Genomic DNA, 13301 nt, shown 5'->3' with positions numbered 1-13301 from the left:
CTTCCTCCTTTCCAATTTATATCAACTTGATCTCTTTTTGTTGTGTTATTGCTCTTGCTAGAAATTCAAGTGCTATGTTGAATAGATATGGAGAGAGCAGACAAGCCTTGTCTTGTACCCAATTTTAGTGGAATCTCTTTGCGTTTCCCTCCATTTAATTTGAAGTTGGCTGTTGGCTGTAATGCTTGTATTATGTTTAGATATGTTCCCTGTATCCCTCATCTTTCTGAGACATTTATCATTAGGGGGTGTTAGATTTTGTTGAATGTTTATTCAACATCTAATAAGAGAATCATATAGTTTTTCTTTATCAGTTTATTTATATGGTTGATTATAGTGATAGATTTTCACTTATTGAACTATCCCTATATCTCTGTGATAAAGCCAACTTAATCATGATTTCATAAAAAAAATCATGAAATTTTTTATAATGTGTTCTTGAATTCGGTTTACAAGTATTTTATTGAACATTTTGCATCAGTGTTCATGAGGGAGATTGGTCAGTAACTCTCTTTCTTAATTAAGTCTTTGTGTGGTTTGTGTATCAGGGTAACTGTGGTCCCACAAAAAGAATTTGACATTGTTCCTTCTGTTTCTATTATGTGGAACAATTTGGGAAGTATATATATTAGTTCTTCTTTGAAGTTATGATAGAATTCTGTGCTGAAGTCATCGCGTCTTGGGGTTGTTTTGTTTGGGAGAATTTGATAACCTCTTCTATTTCCTTACAGGTAATAATTCTATTTAAATTGCTCAGCTGGTTTGATTTAATTTTCATAAATAATATCCATCCAGAAATTTATCTTTTTCTTTTACATTTTTCAATTTTTTAGAATATAGATTTTCAAAGTATTACCTACTGATTCTCTGGATTTCTGCAATGTTTGTTGTTTTGTCCTCCTTTTCAGCTATTTTTTTTTAATTTGGATGTTCTTTCTCTGTCTTTTGATTAGTTTTGGTAGGGGTTTGTCTATCTTGTTGAAATTCTCAAAGAGTCAGCCTTTTGTTTCATTGATTCTTTGAATTGTTTTCTTTATTTCTATTTTACTGGTTTCAGCCCTCAATTTGATTGTTTCTTGTCATCTATTCCTCCTTAGTGAGTATGTTTCTTTTGGTTCCAGAGTTTTTAGGTGTGCTGTTAAGTTGCTAGTGTGAGATTTCTCCACTTTTTTATGTAGGCACTCAGAGATATAAACTTTCCTCTTACCATTGATTTCATAGTGTCCCATATGTTTGGGTATGTGTACACTCATTTTCATTGAATTCTGCAAAGTCTTTAATTTCTTTCTTTATTTCTTTCTTGAACCAGAGGTGATCAAATTTAGTATTGCTCGATTTCCATGAGTTTGTCAGCTTTCTGCAATTAGTGTTGTTGAATTCTAACTTTAAGTCATGGTGATCTGGTAAGATACAGGGGGTTATTCCAAATTTTTGTCTCTGTTGAAGTTTGTTTTGTTACTGTGTATGTGGTCAGTTTTAGAGAAGGTTCTATAAGGTGCTGATAAAAAAAAGGTATATTCTTATGTATTTGGATGAAATGTTCAGTAGATGTCTTTTAAGTTCATTTGAGTCATGACATCTGTTATTTCTTATTTCTCTGTTAAGTTTATGTCTGACTTACCTGCCCACTGATGATAATGGAGTGTTGAAGTCTCCTGCTATTGCTGTGTAGGATTTAATGTGTTATTTAAGATTTACTAATATTTCTTTTACATGTGCGGGTGCTTTTATAGCATAGATGCTCAAAATTGAGATTTCACCTTGATTCATTTTCCCTGTGATGAGTATGAAGTGTCCTCCCTCTATTTTTATTGATTTTAATTTGGAGTCTATTTTGTTGCATATTATGATAGCTATACCTGCTTGTTTCTTGGGTCCATTTGATTGAAAAATCTTTTTCCAGCCCTTTACTCTAAAGTAATGTCTTTCTTATGGATGAGACACGTTTATTGTTTGTAGGAGAAAATAAATGAATCTTGTTTGTATATTCATTATGTTATCCTGAGCCTTTTTATAGGTGGATTGAGTCCATTGATATTGAGATATTAATGACAAATGGTTGTTGATTCCTGTAATTTTTCTCTTGTAGTTATTGTGTGTTTCCCTTCTGTGGGTTTTGAGGGTGTGAGGTTATCTGTTGATGTGTTTTCATGGGTGTAGCTTGCTTTTTGGGGTTTGAGTTTTCCTTCTAATGCTTTCTGAAAGACTGGGTTTGTAGGTAGGTATTGTTTAAGTCTGGTTTTGTCATGGAATATTTTGCTTTCTTTATCTATGGTGATTCAAAGTTTTGCTGGATACAGTAGACTGGGTTTGCAACCATGACCTCATAGTGTCTTGAGCATGTCTGTCCAGAATCTTCTTTCTTTCAGGATTTCCATTAAGAAGTAGTCAAGTATGTAATTCTGTTAGGTCTGCCTTTATATGTTACTTGGCCTTTTTTCCTTTACAACTCTTAATACTACTTCTTTATTCTTATATTTAAGTGCTTTTATTATTATATGGTGAGGTGACTTTTTGTCCAGTCTATTTGGAGTTCTGCAAGTTTTTTGGACCTTCAAAGGCATGTCATTCTTTAGGTTGTGAAAGTTTTCTATATTATTTTGTTGAATATATTTTCTGTCTTTTGCACTGGGGTTCCTCTCCTTCTACCCTAATATTCTTAGTTTTGATATTTTCATCATGAACTAGATTTCTGAAATGTTTTGGATTAAGAATTTGTTGGATTTACCATTTTATTTAACCAATGAATCTATTTCCTCTATTGTATCTTCAAATCCTGACAGTCACCCTTCCATCTCTTGTATTCTGTTGGTTATGCTTGCATCTGTAGTTCCTGTTTGCTTACCTAGATTTTCCATTTCCAGAATTCCCTCAGTTTGTGTTTCTTTATTGCCTCTTTATCAGTTTTTAAGTCTTGAACTGTTTCAACTATTTGCTTCACCTGTTTGGTTTTTCTTGTTTTTCTTGGGTTTCTTTAAGAAATTTATTGATTTCTTTCAATTATTTTTGTCTTTTGCTCCATTTCTTTAAGAATAATTTTTATTTCCTCTTTAAGTGTCTCCATCATCTTTATAAAATTTTATTTAAGGTTGTTTTCTTCTACATCTTCTTTGTTAGGGTGTTCAAGTCTTCCTGTTGTATGACCACTAGGTTCTGATGTTACCATGTTGCTTTTAGGTTGTTAAATGTATTTTTGCATTGGCAACTACCCATCTCTTCCTTGAAATGGTGCTGGCATTGTCTTTGCCTCTTTCTACAATCCTTGCAGTTGGTTTATGTGTCTCAGTGATCCTCTCTTAGACCAATTGTTGCCATTGCTGTCTGTGTCTTAGGCAGCTGCTCTTGGTCTGCTCTGTGCAGTCACTGTCTGTGTCTCACATGGTTCTTTGGATGGGAGGATGGGAGTGGAGTGTGATGTGTAGCTTACAGGGTCTAATTGACAGGGGTTGGAGCAGCCTACCTACAAGAGGTTTGCCTTCAGAAAGGCAAGTTTGGTGGAGGCAGGTAGAGGAGGAGCCTGGAGTTTTGCCCTAGGCCTAGAGACTAAAATATACAGCTGGGAAGCTGGTCACTTACCTCTCAGTCTGCTCTGTGCAGTTGCAGTTTGTGTGTTAGAGATCTGATGAGGTCACTTGGGATGGGTGGGTTTGGGAGCAGAGTGGGAGTTGAAGATTACTGGGTATGATCCATGGAGTGGATGGAGCAGTCTACCTTCAGAAGACTTGCCTGCTGACCAGCTAGTAAGCTTCAGTTTATTTATTCCTAAATGAGGTTTAAAAAAAGATGAAACTCAAGACTGTGCTTCCATTATTAAAGGTTAGAACACAGATGGTGCTAACACATAGACTGAATCTCCATCTATTAGTGGTAACTGGATATGTTTGGGTATTAAACCAATTCTATAAACCAGTCTTATAAACTTGGAATCACTTATACTTTTGAGCATTCACCTTCAAATACGTTATCATCAATAAAGTTATTGACCAAATCAAGTAAACTTTTAATTCAGTCAAAGATAAATAAGTAAAAAATTAAGTCTTAATGTTTACTCTATTATGTAGATTTTACTATTATGGATAACAATAATATTTGACATAGACTTTGACAAATTTTGTGAACATGGCTTCCACAGATGTGATATTACTTATGTTAGTGTGTCTCTTGGACAGATAACTGAATACCTAGGAAATAGGTCTTTTTATTGCAAGTTGCAAATTAGTTAACACAGCAGCAACTCTCAGAAGTTGAAGTGTTAACCCATCGTATTAATTTAAATATGTAATTAAATTATGATAGAGATAGGAGGACTTGATCCTCTTGCAGAGGACCTGAGTTTGGTTGTTCATACCCACCTGGTGGCTCACAACTATATGTAAGTCCATTCTAAGGAATGTGACACACATTTATGTCCCCTGTAGAACTCAAAAATGTAGTTTTTGTATATGCATACATATAGACAGTACACAGAAATAAAAAGAACACAATCTAAGGGCCAGAGATTGCTCAGTGGTCAGGCATACATTCTGCTCTATAGAAGACCCATGTTCAGTTCCAAGTATCCACAAAGCAGCTTACAGCTCTCTGTAACCCTGGTTATGAAGGATCCAGCACCATCTTCTATTCTTCAAAGCAACTCAATACAAAATTAAAAGGAATTAATATAAGAATAAATCTTTTAAAATTCTAGTTAAAGCACTGAATATTTGGATTTTAATTTGCATCCAACAATGTTCATACCAAATATAGAAGGCAAATTATGTTATTCAAGCTAAAGAAAGAAAGAATGGAGGCAGTTAGTAGGTCTCTTTACAGTTTTCTGAAGCATAAATGACACACAAAATTGCTGCATATTTAATATTGCTGATATTATAAGGTCAAGATACTCTGTATATCTACATGTATACCTATCTACTTAACTAACTATACACACATATGTTCATTGTGTTATAAAAATATAAATATCTTAACACCTGTACACCCAAATACATAGTGTTGCTTACACTTTTACTTCAGTTTCACTCTGAAAACATGTAAATTGTCTAACTGGAGACACAGGGCCTTGGTTCCACATAGAACATGCTTCCAACTATCCTATGTTTTACCCCTTAGATGCCATTTCTATTTACATTCAGCTAATCCTGCTTTGGTTTCATGAGGAACAAAGTTCATCTCACTGGAACAACTTGGAAGACAATGACTCAAATGAAGGCTTTTCAAAAAGAAAGCCACGATAGGGAGAGAGAAGGGGGCTTGTTCTGAGAAACCATCAGTGAGAAACTTGTATGCACCACTCATACCCAAATGTTGTCTCTCTCCAGCTTCATCCATTCCTGAGGAAAATTCAATTTACAAACACTGATGGAGACCAAATATGCTTTGATGAGAAAAAGAATCATGTGGAAAAGTATGACATACAAAATTTTATGGTAAATACGAATCATTATACATTTCTAGTTAAAGTAGGAGAGTTTGTCTTCAAGAATCCACAAGATCACGGCTTGTTCATCAATGAAGTTATGATCAAATGGCCGAGCCACTACAATCAGGTCTGACAAAATTTCAATCTTTAATATATTGAAAAATCTCTACCAAGAGCTCTGTGAATTGTATTATGTCTTTTTGAAATTTTCAAATAATTCTTTTTTATACTTATTTTATTTTTAAGAAAGAAAACAATCTTTTTTATTTTCCATATCAATCCCAGTCCACATGTCCTCTGCTCTTCCCATTTTTTTACCTAACCCTAAACATTACCCCCGTGCACTCCTCAGAGAGAGTAATGTTCATTATTTTGGGGAAGGTCCTACTATACCTAGGCTGAGTACGGTATCCATCCAGAGAGAATAGGCTCCTAAAAAGCCAATACAAGCAGTAAGAATAAATCATGGTGCCACTGCCAATGGCCCTGCAGTCTGCCCCAGCCATACAACTTTCATTGTTATATGGGGTGGGGGGAGAAGGGACAGTGGAAGAGGAAGAGAGGGGAGAAGGGGAGGGAGGAGGAGAACTGGAGGGACCAGAATAGATGAGATGGAGGAAAAAATAGAGATGAGAGTAAGGAAAGAGTATCGAGATTGGTCCTATGCTTGTTCCCTCCCTGTCCGGCTCGGCTGGAGTTGGTGAGCTCCCATTAGCTCAGGTAAGCTGTTTCGATGAGTGTCCCCATGATGGTATTGACATATTTCCTTATATTCTTACTCCTATCACTCTTCAAATGAACTTTGGGAGCTCAGTTCAGTGCTCCACTGCAGGTCTCTGCCTCTATTCTCATCAGTTGCTGGGTGAAGATCTATGGTGATATTTAAGGTATTCATCAATCTGACTAGAGGGCAAGACCAGTTTGGATACCCTCTCCTCTATTGCTCAGAATCTTAGATGGGTCATCCTTGTTGATTCCTGATATTTTCTCTAGAGCCAGGTTTCTTGCTAGCCCCATAGTATCTCCCTCAATCAAGATATCTCTTTATTTTTTGTTCTCATCTCTGTTCTTCCTCCATCTCAATCATCTCATTCCCTCAAATTCTCCCACTCTCCTCTCCTCCTCTTCCCCTTCCTCTCTCTCTTCTCCCCCATCCACATGCTCCCAATTTTGTCAGTAAATCTTATCTAATTCCTTTTTTGATGTGGATCTATGCATATGTTTTGCTGATATTGTAAGTTTTTAGCTCTGTTGTGAGCTTGTGTGTGAATGCTCATGCATGTGAGTGCATGTGCCTGTTAAGGCCAAAGTCAGAGTGGATACCATCTGCAATTGTTCTCCATTTTATTATAAACACAATCTCTCTCTCAACTCCTTGCCCTCTCATTTAGCTTTCCTGTCTGTCCATCATGCCACACACTGTCTACTTGTCTCCGTGACTGCCATAATTAGATAAAAGGCATACAGTTTGTCACCTGAATTTTCTATACTTCCATTCTGCATAATCAAATTCAGGACTGTTTGCTTATGTGGGAAGCACATTAAATACTGAGCTATCTCTTTTGTTCTATTTGATGTCTTTATTTTAAAAATAAATAAATTTTTTAAATTTGACTTTGATATATGTATATATATATATACATGAACATATGCATAGGCATATACAAACAAACAAGAACGTATTGTTAGCTAACTCCTGTAGATAGAATTAGTTTGAATTGAATTTGAACTTTTATGCATTTATTCATATTATAATGAATGAATAGAAAAGTGTTTATGGCTATATATATATATATATATATGATTGTATGTGTATATTTCCAGTGTATATACCCATGCCCACAATCATGTGCATACATATACACATTTTATTATACATGCATGTAGATGCTCAGTGCATCTCTCCATTGAACACAATTCATACTCAAACTTGTCCACAGTCCTTATAAAGAAGTAAATTATGAATATGTAAATAAATCATCTCTATAAACAATGTTTGTAAAGTGCTGTATTTGTGTGCTGGGAGCTGCCCTCAGGTTTCTCTGCAAGAGTAATATACACTCTTATATGCTGGGCAAGTTCTCCATCCCAATATGTAGATATTTAAAAGACAGAAACTGAGTCCAAATTATGACAAGAAGCATGTCTAAAGGAAAGATAGAAATATTTTTTGCATACACATTTTCCCAAAATATCAACAAACTGAAGTTTTGTTAAAAGTATAGTGATCAATGTAATTAACTTAGAAGTAAATTGGTTTAAAAAATTCTAAATGATTAAGTTGCTAATGTTTGAAAGAAAAAGCATGGTATTATTCTGAGCATAGGGGGTGAAGGATGAAACTCACAGTAATGGATCATAATTTTGGTTCTCTGGAACATCAACATGTCATGAAGTCAGAAGAATCTTTGATCACCTACCAATGGTCAAACTCTCTTTCATGGTACATGGCAATCAAAGTGAATGGTTGTGACTACAAACTTGGGAAGCTAAAAGTAGAAGCAGATAGGCAAGAGTGACTGGGTTTCTGTCTGACAGTTCAACTAATTTGTAATTCATACAAGGAAGGAGTTTTGGCTTGCTGTTTCACAGGAAGAAACTATATGGATGTTCTACACTTATCTCAAATGCTAACAGAAGTGAGTCACAGTTTGGTCAGCATAAAGAAATTTTGAACATTTAGCATCTTGAAGTGTGCTAACTTCAACTCTACACTCTACATTCCAAATTCCCATATGGAGACTTCAGAGTGCCTCATAAATATGTACAACTTTCATAGTCTTCATGCAGTTTAAATTGCTTGGCTTTAAATTGTCTTAAGCCTGTGATTGAGGTACAAAATTATGACCAGGTTTTCTGTTTTGCCCTTAGACTCCTGTATCAGTATGTACAAAGAGCTGTGGTCCAGGTTTCTGGAAAATTCTAGAAGAAGACAGACCTATCTGCTGTTTTTCTTGTTTGTTTTGTCCAGAGAGACACATTTCCAATCAAACTGGTAATAAAAGACTTTTTCTCAAACTTCTTTTTAATGTAGAAGGAGAAAGATAAGAAGTGACCATGATGCTGTAATGCAGCATGAAGAACCCATGTATCTTTGATTCATCCCCATATACATTAGTAGTCACTGATGATTCTACACAATGTGTGTACATTTGTGTGGCCATCCTCATGTTATTGTGTCATCTGCATCCATTTTTCCAAAACCTGTCTTTCTTTACATGATAGTTTCACCTCTGCTCTAGCTGTGATCCAGGGTAGAGGCTTCTCAGGCAATGTGAGGTGTGCACATGACCATGCTACCTGTGTGATCCTTGAATAAACGAATTCAATAATTCTTTCCTGAAAATAAGCCTTCACAGGATAAGTACATACGGGGCCTGTTTCCAAAATATCCCACACATAGAATTGAAGTATACAACACTATTTTTATTTATTTTATTGAGCTCTACATTTTTCTCTGCTCCTCTCCCTGACTCTCCCCTCCCCCTTTAGCCCTCTCCAGAGGTCCCCATATTCACAATTTACTCAGGAAATCTTGTCTTTTTCGACTTCCCATGTAGATTAGATCTATGTATGTCTCTCTTAGGGTCTTCATTGTTGTTTAGGTTCTCTCGGATTGTGTTTTGTGGGCTGCTTTTTTCTTTATGTTTAAAACCCACTTATGAGTGAGTACATGTAATAATTGTCTTTCTGTGCCTGAGTTACCTCACTCAATATCTAGAAGAAAAACTCCAACCTAAGAAAGTTGGCTACATCAACAAAAACACTAACAATTGATGGTCTCATAGCAGTAAATTCCAAAGAAGGGGGTAATGCACAAATTAACATCACCAACAATGAAATTTAAGTTAACGAGAGATAGCAATCACTGGTCATTATTATCCTTAATATAAATGGACTCAACTCACCTATAAAAAGTCACAGGCTAACAGGTTGAACATAAAAACAGAATCCATCCTTCTTCTGCATAAAAGAAACTCACCTCAACCCTCAAAGACAGACATCATATCAGAGTAAAGGGTTGGGAAAAAATACTCCAATCATATTGAGTGAGGTAATTCTTTTGTATTCTTATTGCTCTAGCTAGAACCTCAAGTACTATGTTGAATAGATATGGAGACAGCATTATCTTTTCTCAGGTTTTATTTACTTATTTTTTTAATGTCTATTAAATTATAAAAGTTTCCATTTCCGCCCCTCCTCCCAACACCCTCCGAATTCCACCACTCCCTCTCCTCCTGCCTCTCCATCCCTAAGAGTAGTCAGGGTTTCCTGCCCTGTGGGAAGTTCAAGTTCCTCCCCCCTCCCTCCAGGTCCAGGAAGGTGAGTATCCAAACAGACTGGATCCCAAAAATCCAGTATATGCAGAGGAAACAAGTCCCAGTGTCATTGTCAATGGCTTTTCATAAAGCCTCAGGGCCAGCCACATCCAGAGAATCCGGCCACATTCAGAGATTCTGGTTAAATCACGTGCTCGTTCAGTTCCAGTCCAGCAGGCCTTGGTGAACTCTCATTAAATCAGTCCCCTTGTATCAGTGGGTGATGGCGCCCATCGCAGTCCTGATTTCTTTTTTCATTTTCTTCATCCTTCTGCTCCTCATTTGGACCATGGAGGGCTCCGTCCGGTGCTCCAATATGGGTCTCCATCTGTATCGCCATCCAATGTCGGATGAAGGTTTCCTCTGCTCTTGCATTCTTTGTTCACGTTCTCCTTCCTTCTGCCTCTCCTTTGGACCTAGGGAGCTAGGTCCAGTGTTTCAATGTGGGTCTCCGCCTCCATCTCCCTCAATCGCCAGATGAGGGTTCTATGGTGATATGCAAAATGTTCATCATTATGGTTGTTGGCCAAGGCCGGTTCAGGCACCCTCTCCTCCGTTCAGAGAACAATCTGGGGATCTCTCCTTGGACCTGGGATCCCCTTTATACTAAAGTCTCTTGTAAACCCTAAAATGACTCCCTTAGTTGAGGTATATGCTTCCCTGATCCCATATCTATCCATTCTCCCTCCCCCCATCCCAGTCCCCCTATCTTTCCCCATTCCTCCCCTACTCCCTTCTCTCTAACCCTCTCCCATTCCAACAGCCCTCCCCACCCCCCCATGCACCCGAGGTTACCTGGCACTCTTGTCTATTTCCAATCTCCAGGAGGATAGCTACATGATTTTCGTCAGGTTCACTTTCTTATTTAGCTTCTCTAGGATCATGAACAATAGGCTCAAAGACCTTTAATTACGGTTAGAATCCACTTATGAGTGAATACATACCATATTCCTCTTTTTGGGTCTAGCTTACCTCACTCAGTAAAGCGTTTTCTATTTCCATTCATTTGCATACAAAATTCAAGATGTCATTGTTTTTTACCGCTGATTAAAACTCTAATGTATATATGTTCCACACTTTTTTTAACCATTCTTCTATTGAGAGGCACCTAGGTTGTTTTCAGGTTCTGGCTATTACAAATAGTGATGCTATGAACATAGTTGAACAAATGCTTTTGTAGTATGTTAGGGCATCTCTTGGGTATATTCCCAAGAGTGGAATTGCTGGGTCCTGAGGGAGGTTGACTCCCAGTTTCCTGAGAAACCGCCACACTGATTTCCACAGTGACTGCACAAGTTTGCATTCCCACCAACAATGGATGAGTGTTCCCCTCATTCCACATCCTCTCCAACATTGGCTATCATTGGTGTTTTTGAGTTTGACTATTCTGACAGGTGTAAGATGATATCTCAAAGTTGTTTTGATTTGCATTTCCCTGATCGCTAAGGAGGTTGAGCATGACCTTAAGTGCTTTTTAGCCATTCAAAGTTCATCTGTTGTGAATTCTCTGTTCAGTTCAGTACCCCATTTTTTAATTGGGTTAATTAGAATTTTAGTGTCTAGTTTCTTGAGTTCTTTGTATATTTTGGAGATCAGACCTTTGTCTGTTGAGGGGTTTGAGAAGATCTTCTCCAAGTCAGAAGGTAGCTTTTTGTCTTACTGACAGTTTCCTTTGCTTTACAGAAGCTTCTCAGTTTCAATAGGTCCCATTTATTTATTGTTTCTCTTATTGTCTGCGCTCCTGGGGTTCTGCTTAGGAAGTGGTCTCCTGTGCCAATGTCTTGTAGACTACTTCCTACTTTCTCTTCTTTCAGGTTCAAAGTGGTCGGATTAATGTTGATGTCTTTAATCCATTTGGACCTGAGTTTTGTGCATGGTGATAGATATGGATCTATTTTCATTCTTCTGCAGGTTGACATCCAGTTATGCCAGAACCATTTGTTAAAGATGCTATCCTTCTTCCATTGTATAGCTTTAGCTCCCTTGTCAAAAATCAGGTGTTCATACGTTTGTGGGTTAATACCCGGGTCTTCTATTCGATTCCATAGGTCTACTTCTCTGTTGTTATGCCAATACCAAGCTGTTTTCAATACTGTTGCTCTGTAATAGAGTTTGAAGTCAGAGAAGGTAATGCCTCCAGATGTTCCTTTATTGTATAAGAATGTTTTGGCTATCCTGGGTTTTTTGTTTTTCCATATATACTTGATTATTGTTCTCTACAGGTCTGTGAAGAAGTTTGATGGGATTTTGATGGGAATTGCATTGAATCTATAGATTGCTTTTGGTAGAATTGCCATTTTTACTATGTTGATTCTCCCAATCCAAGAGCAGGGGAGGTCTTTCCATTTTCTGGTATCCTCCTCAATTTCTTTCTTCAAGGACTTACAGTTCTTATCAAATAGGTCTTTCACTTCCGTGGTTAGAGTTACCCCAAGATACTTTATGCTATTTGTGGCTATCATGAAGGGTGATGTTTCTCTGATTTCCCTCTCTGCTTCTTTTTCCTTTGTGTATAGGAGGACTACCAATTTTTTGGAGTTGATCTTGTATCCTGCCACATTACTAAAGGTGTTTATCAGCTGTAGGAGTTCTTTGGTAGAGTTTTTGGGATCGCTTATGTACACAATCATATCGTCTGCAAATAACGAATGTTTAACTTCATCCTTTCCAATTCGTATCCCCTTGATCCCCTTATGTTGTCTTATTGCTATTGCTAGAAATTCGAGCACTATAATGAAGAGGTATGGTGAGAGTAGACAGCCTTGTCGTGTTCCTGATTTTAGTGGAAAGGCTTTGAGTTTCTCTCCATTCAATTTGATGTTAGCTGACGGCTTGCTGTATATTGCTTTTATTATATTTAGGTATGATCCTTGTATCCCCAGTCTCTCCAACACCTTTATCATAAAAGGGTGTTGAATTTTGTCCAATGCTTTTTCAGCATCCAATGAAATGATCATATGGTTTTTTTCATTCAGTTTATTTATATGATGTATTACATTGATAGATTTGCGTATGTTGAACCAGCCCTGCCTCTCTGGGATGAAGCCCACTTGATCATAATGGATAATTTTTCTAACGTATTCTTGGATTCGGTTTGCCAGTATTTTATTGAGTATTTTTGCGTCAATGTTCATGAGTGAGATTGGTCTGTAATTCTCTTTCTTGGTCGTGTCTTTGTGTGGTTTTGGTATCAGGGTAACAGTAGCCTCATAAAAAGAGTTTGGCAATGATTCTTCTGTTTCTATATTGTGAAATATGTTAAGGAGTATAGGTATTAGCTCTTCCTGGAATTTCTGGTAGAATTCTGCATTGAAACCATTTGGTCCTGGGCTTTTTTTGGTAGGGAGATTTTTAATAACAGCTTCTAATTCTTCACGACTGACAGGTCTGTTTAGATTGTTCACCTGGTCTTGGTTCAACTTTGGTATATGGTACTTATCTAAAAAAAAATGTCCATTTCTTTTACATTTTCCAACTTTGTGGCATATCAATTTTTGTAGTAAGATCTAATGATTCTCTGAATTTCCTCTGTGTCTGTGGTTATGTCCCCCTTTTCATTTCTG

At 37.0% G+C, this 13301-nt stretch overlaps 1 protein-coding gene across 1 annotated transcript in view; it reads left to right on the top strand.

Annotated features, from left to right (window-relative positions):
* LOC125396176 (vomeronasal type-2 receptor 26-like) overlaps positions 1-13301 on the top strand; it is a 77721-nt gene that overhangs the window by 42020 nt on the left and 22400 nt on the right. The window contains exons 4-5 of the mRNA XM_085678392.2: positions 5319-5546; positions 8291-8414. Of these exons, the coding sequence (XP_085534518.2) occupies positions 5319-5546; positions 8291-8414 (352 nt within the window). The remainder of the gene's footprint in view (positions 1-5318; positions 5547-8290; positions 8415-13301) is intronic.

Source organism: Myodes glareolus, chromosome 2 (assembly GCF_982192425.1).
Source record: "Myodes glareolus chromosome 2, mMyoGla1.1, whole genome shotgun sequence".
NCBI lineage: Eukaryota > Metazoa > Chordata > Mammalia > Rodentia > Cricetidae > Myodes > Myodes glareolus.
This window is presented reverse-complemented; position numbering and strand designations above follow the sequence as displayed.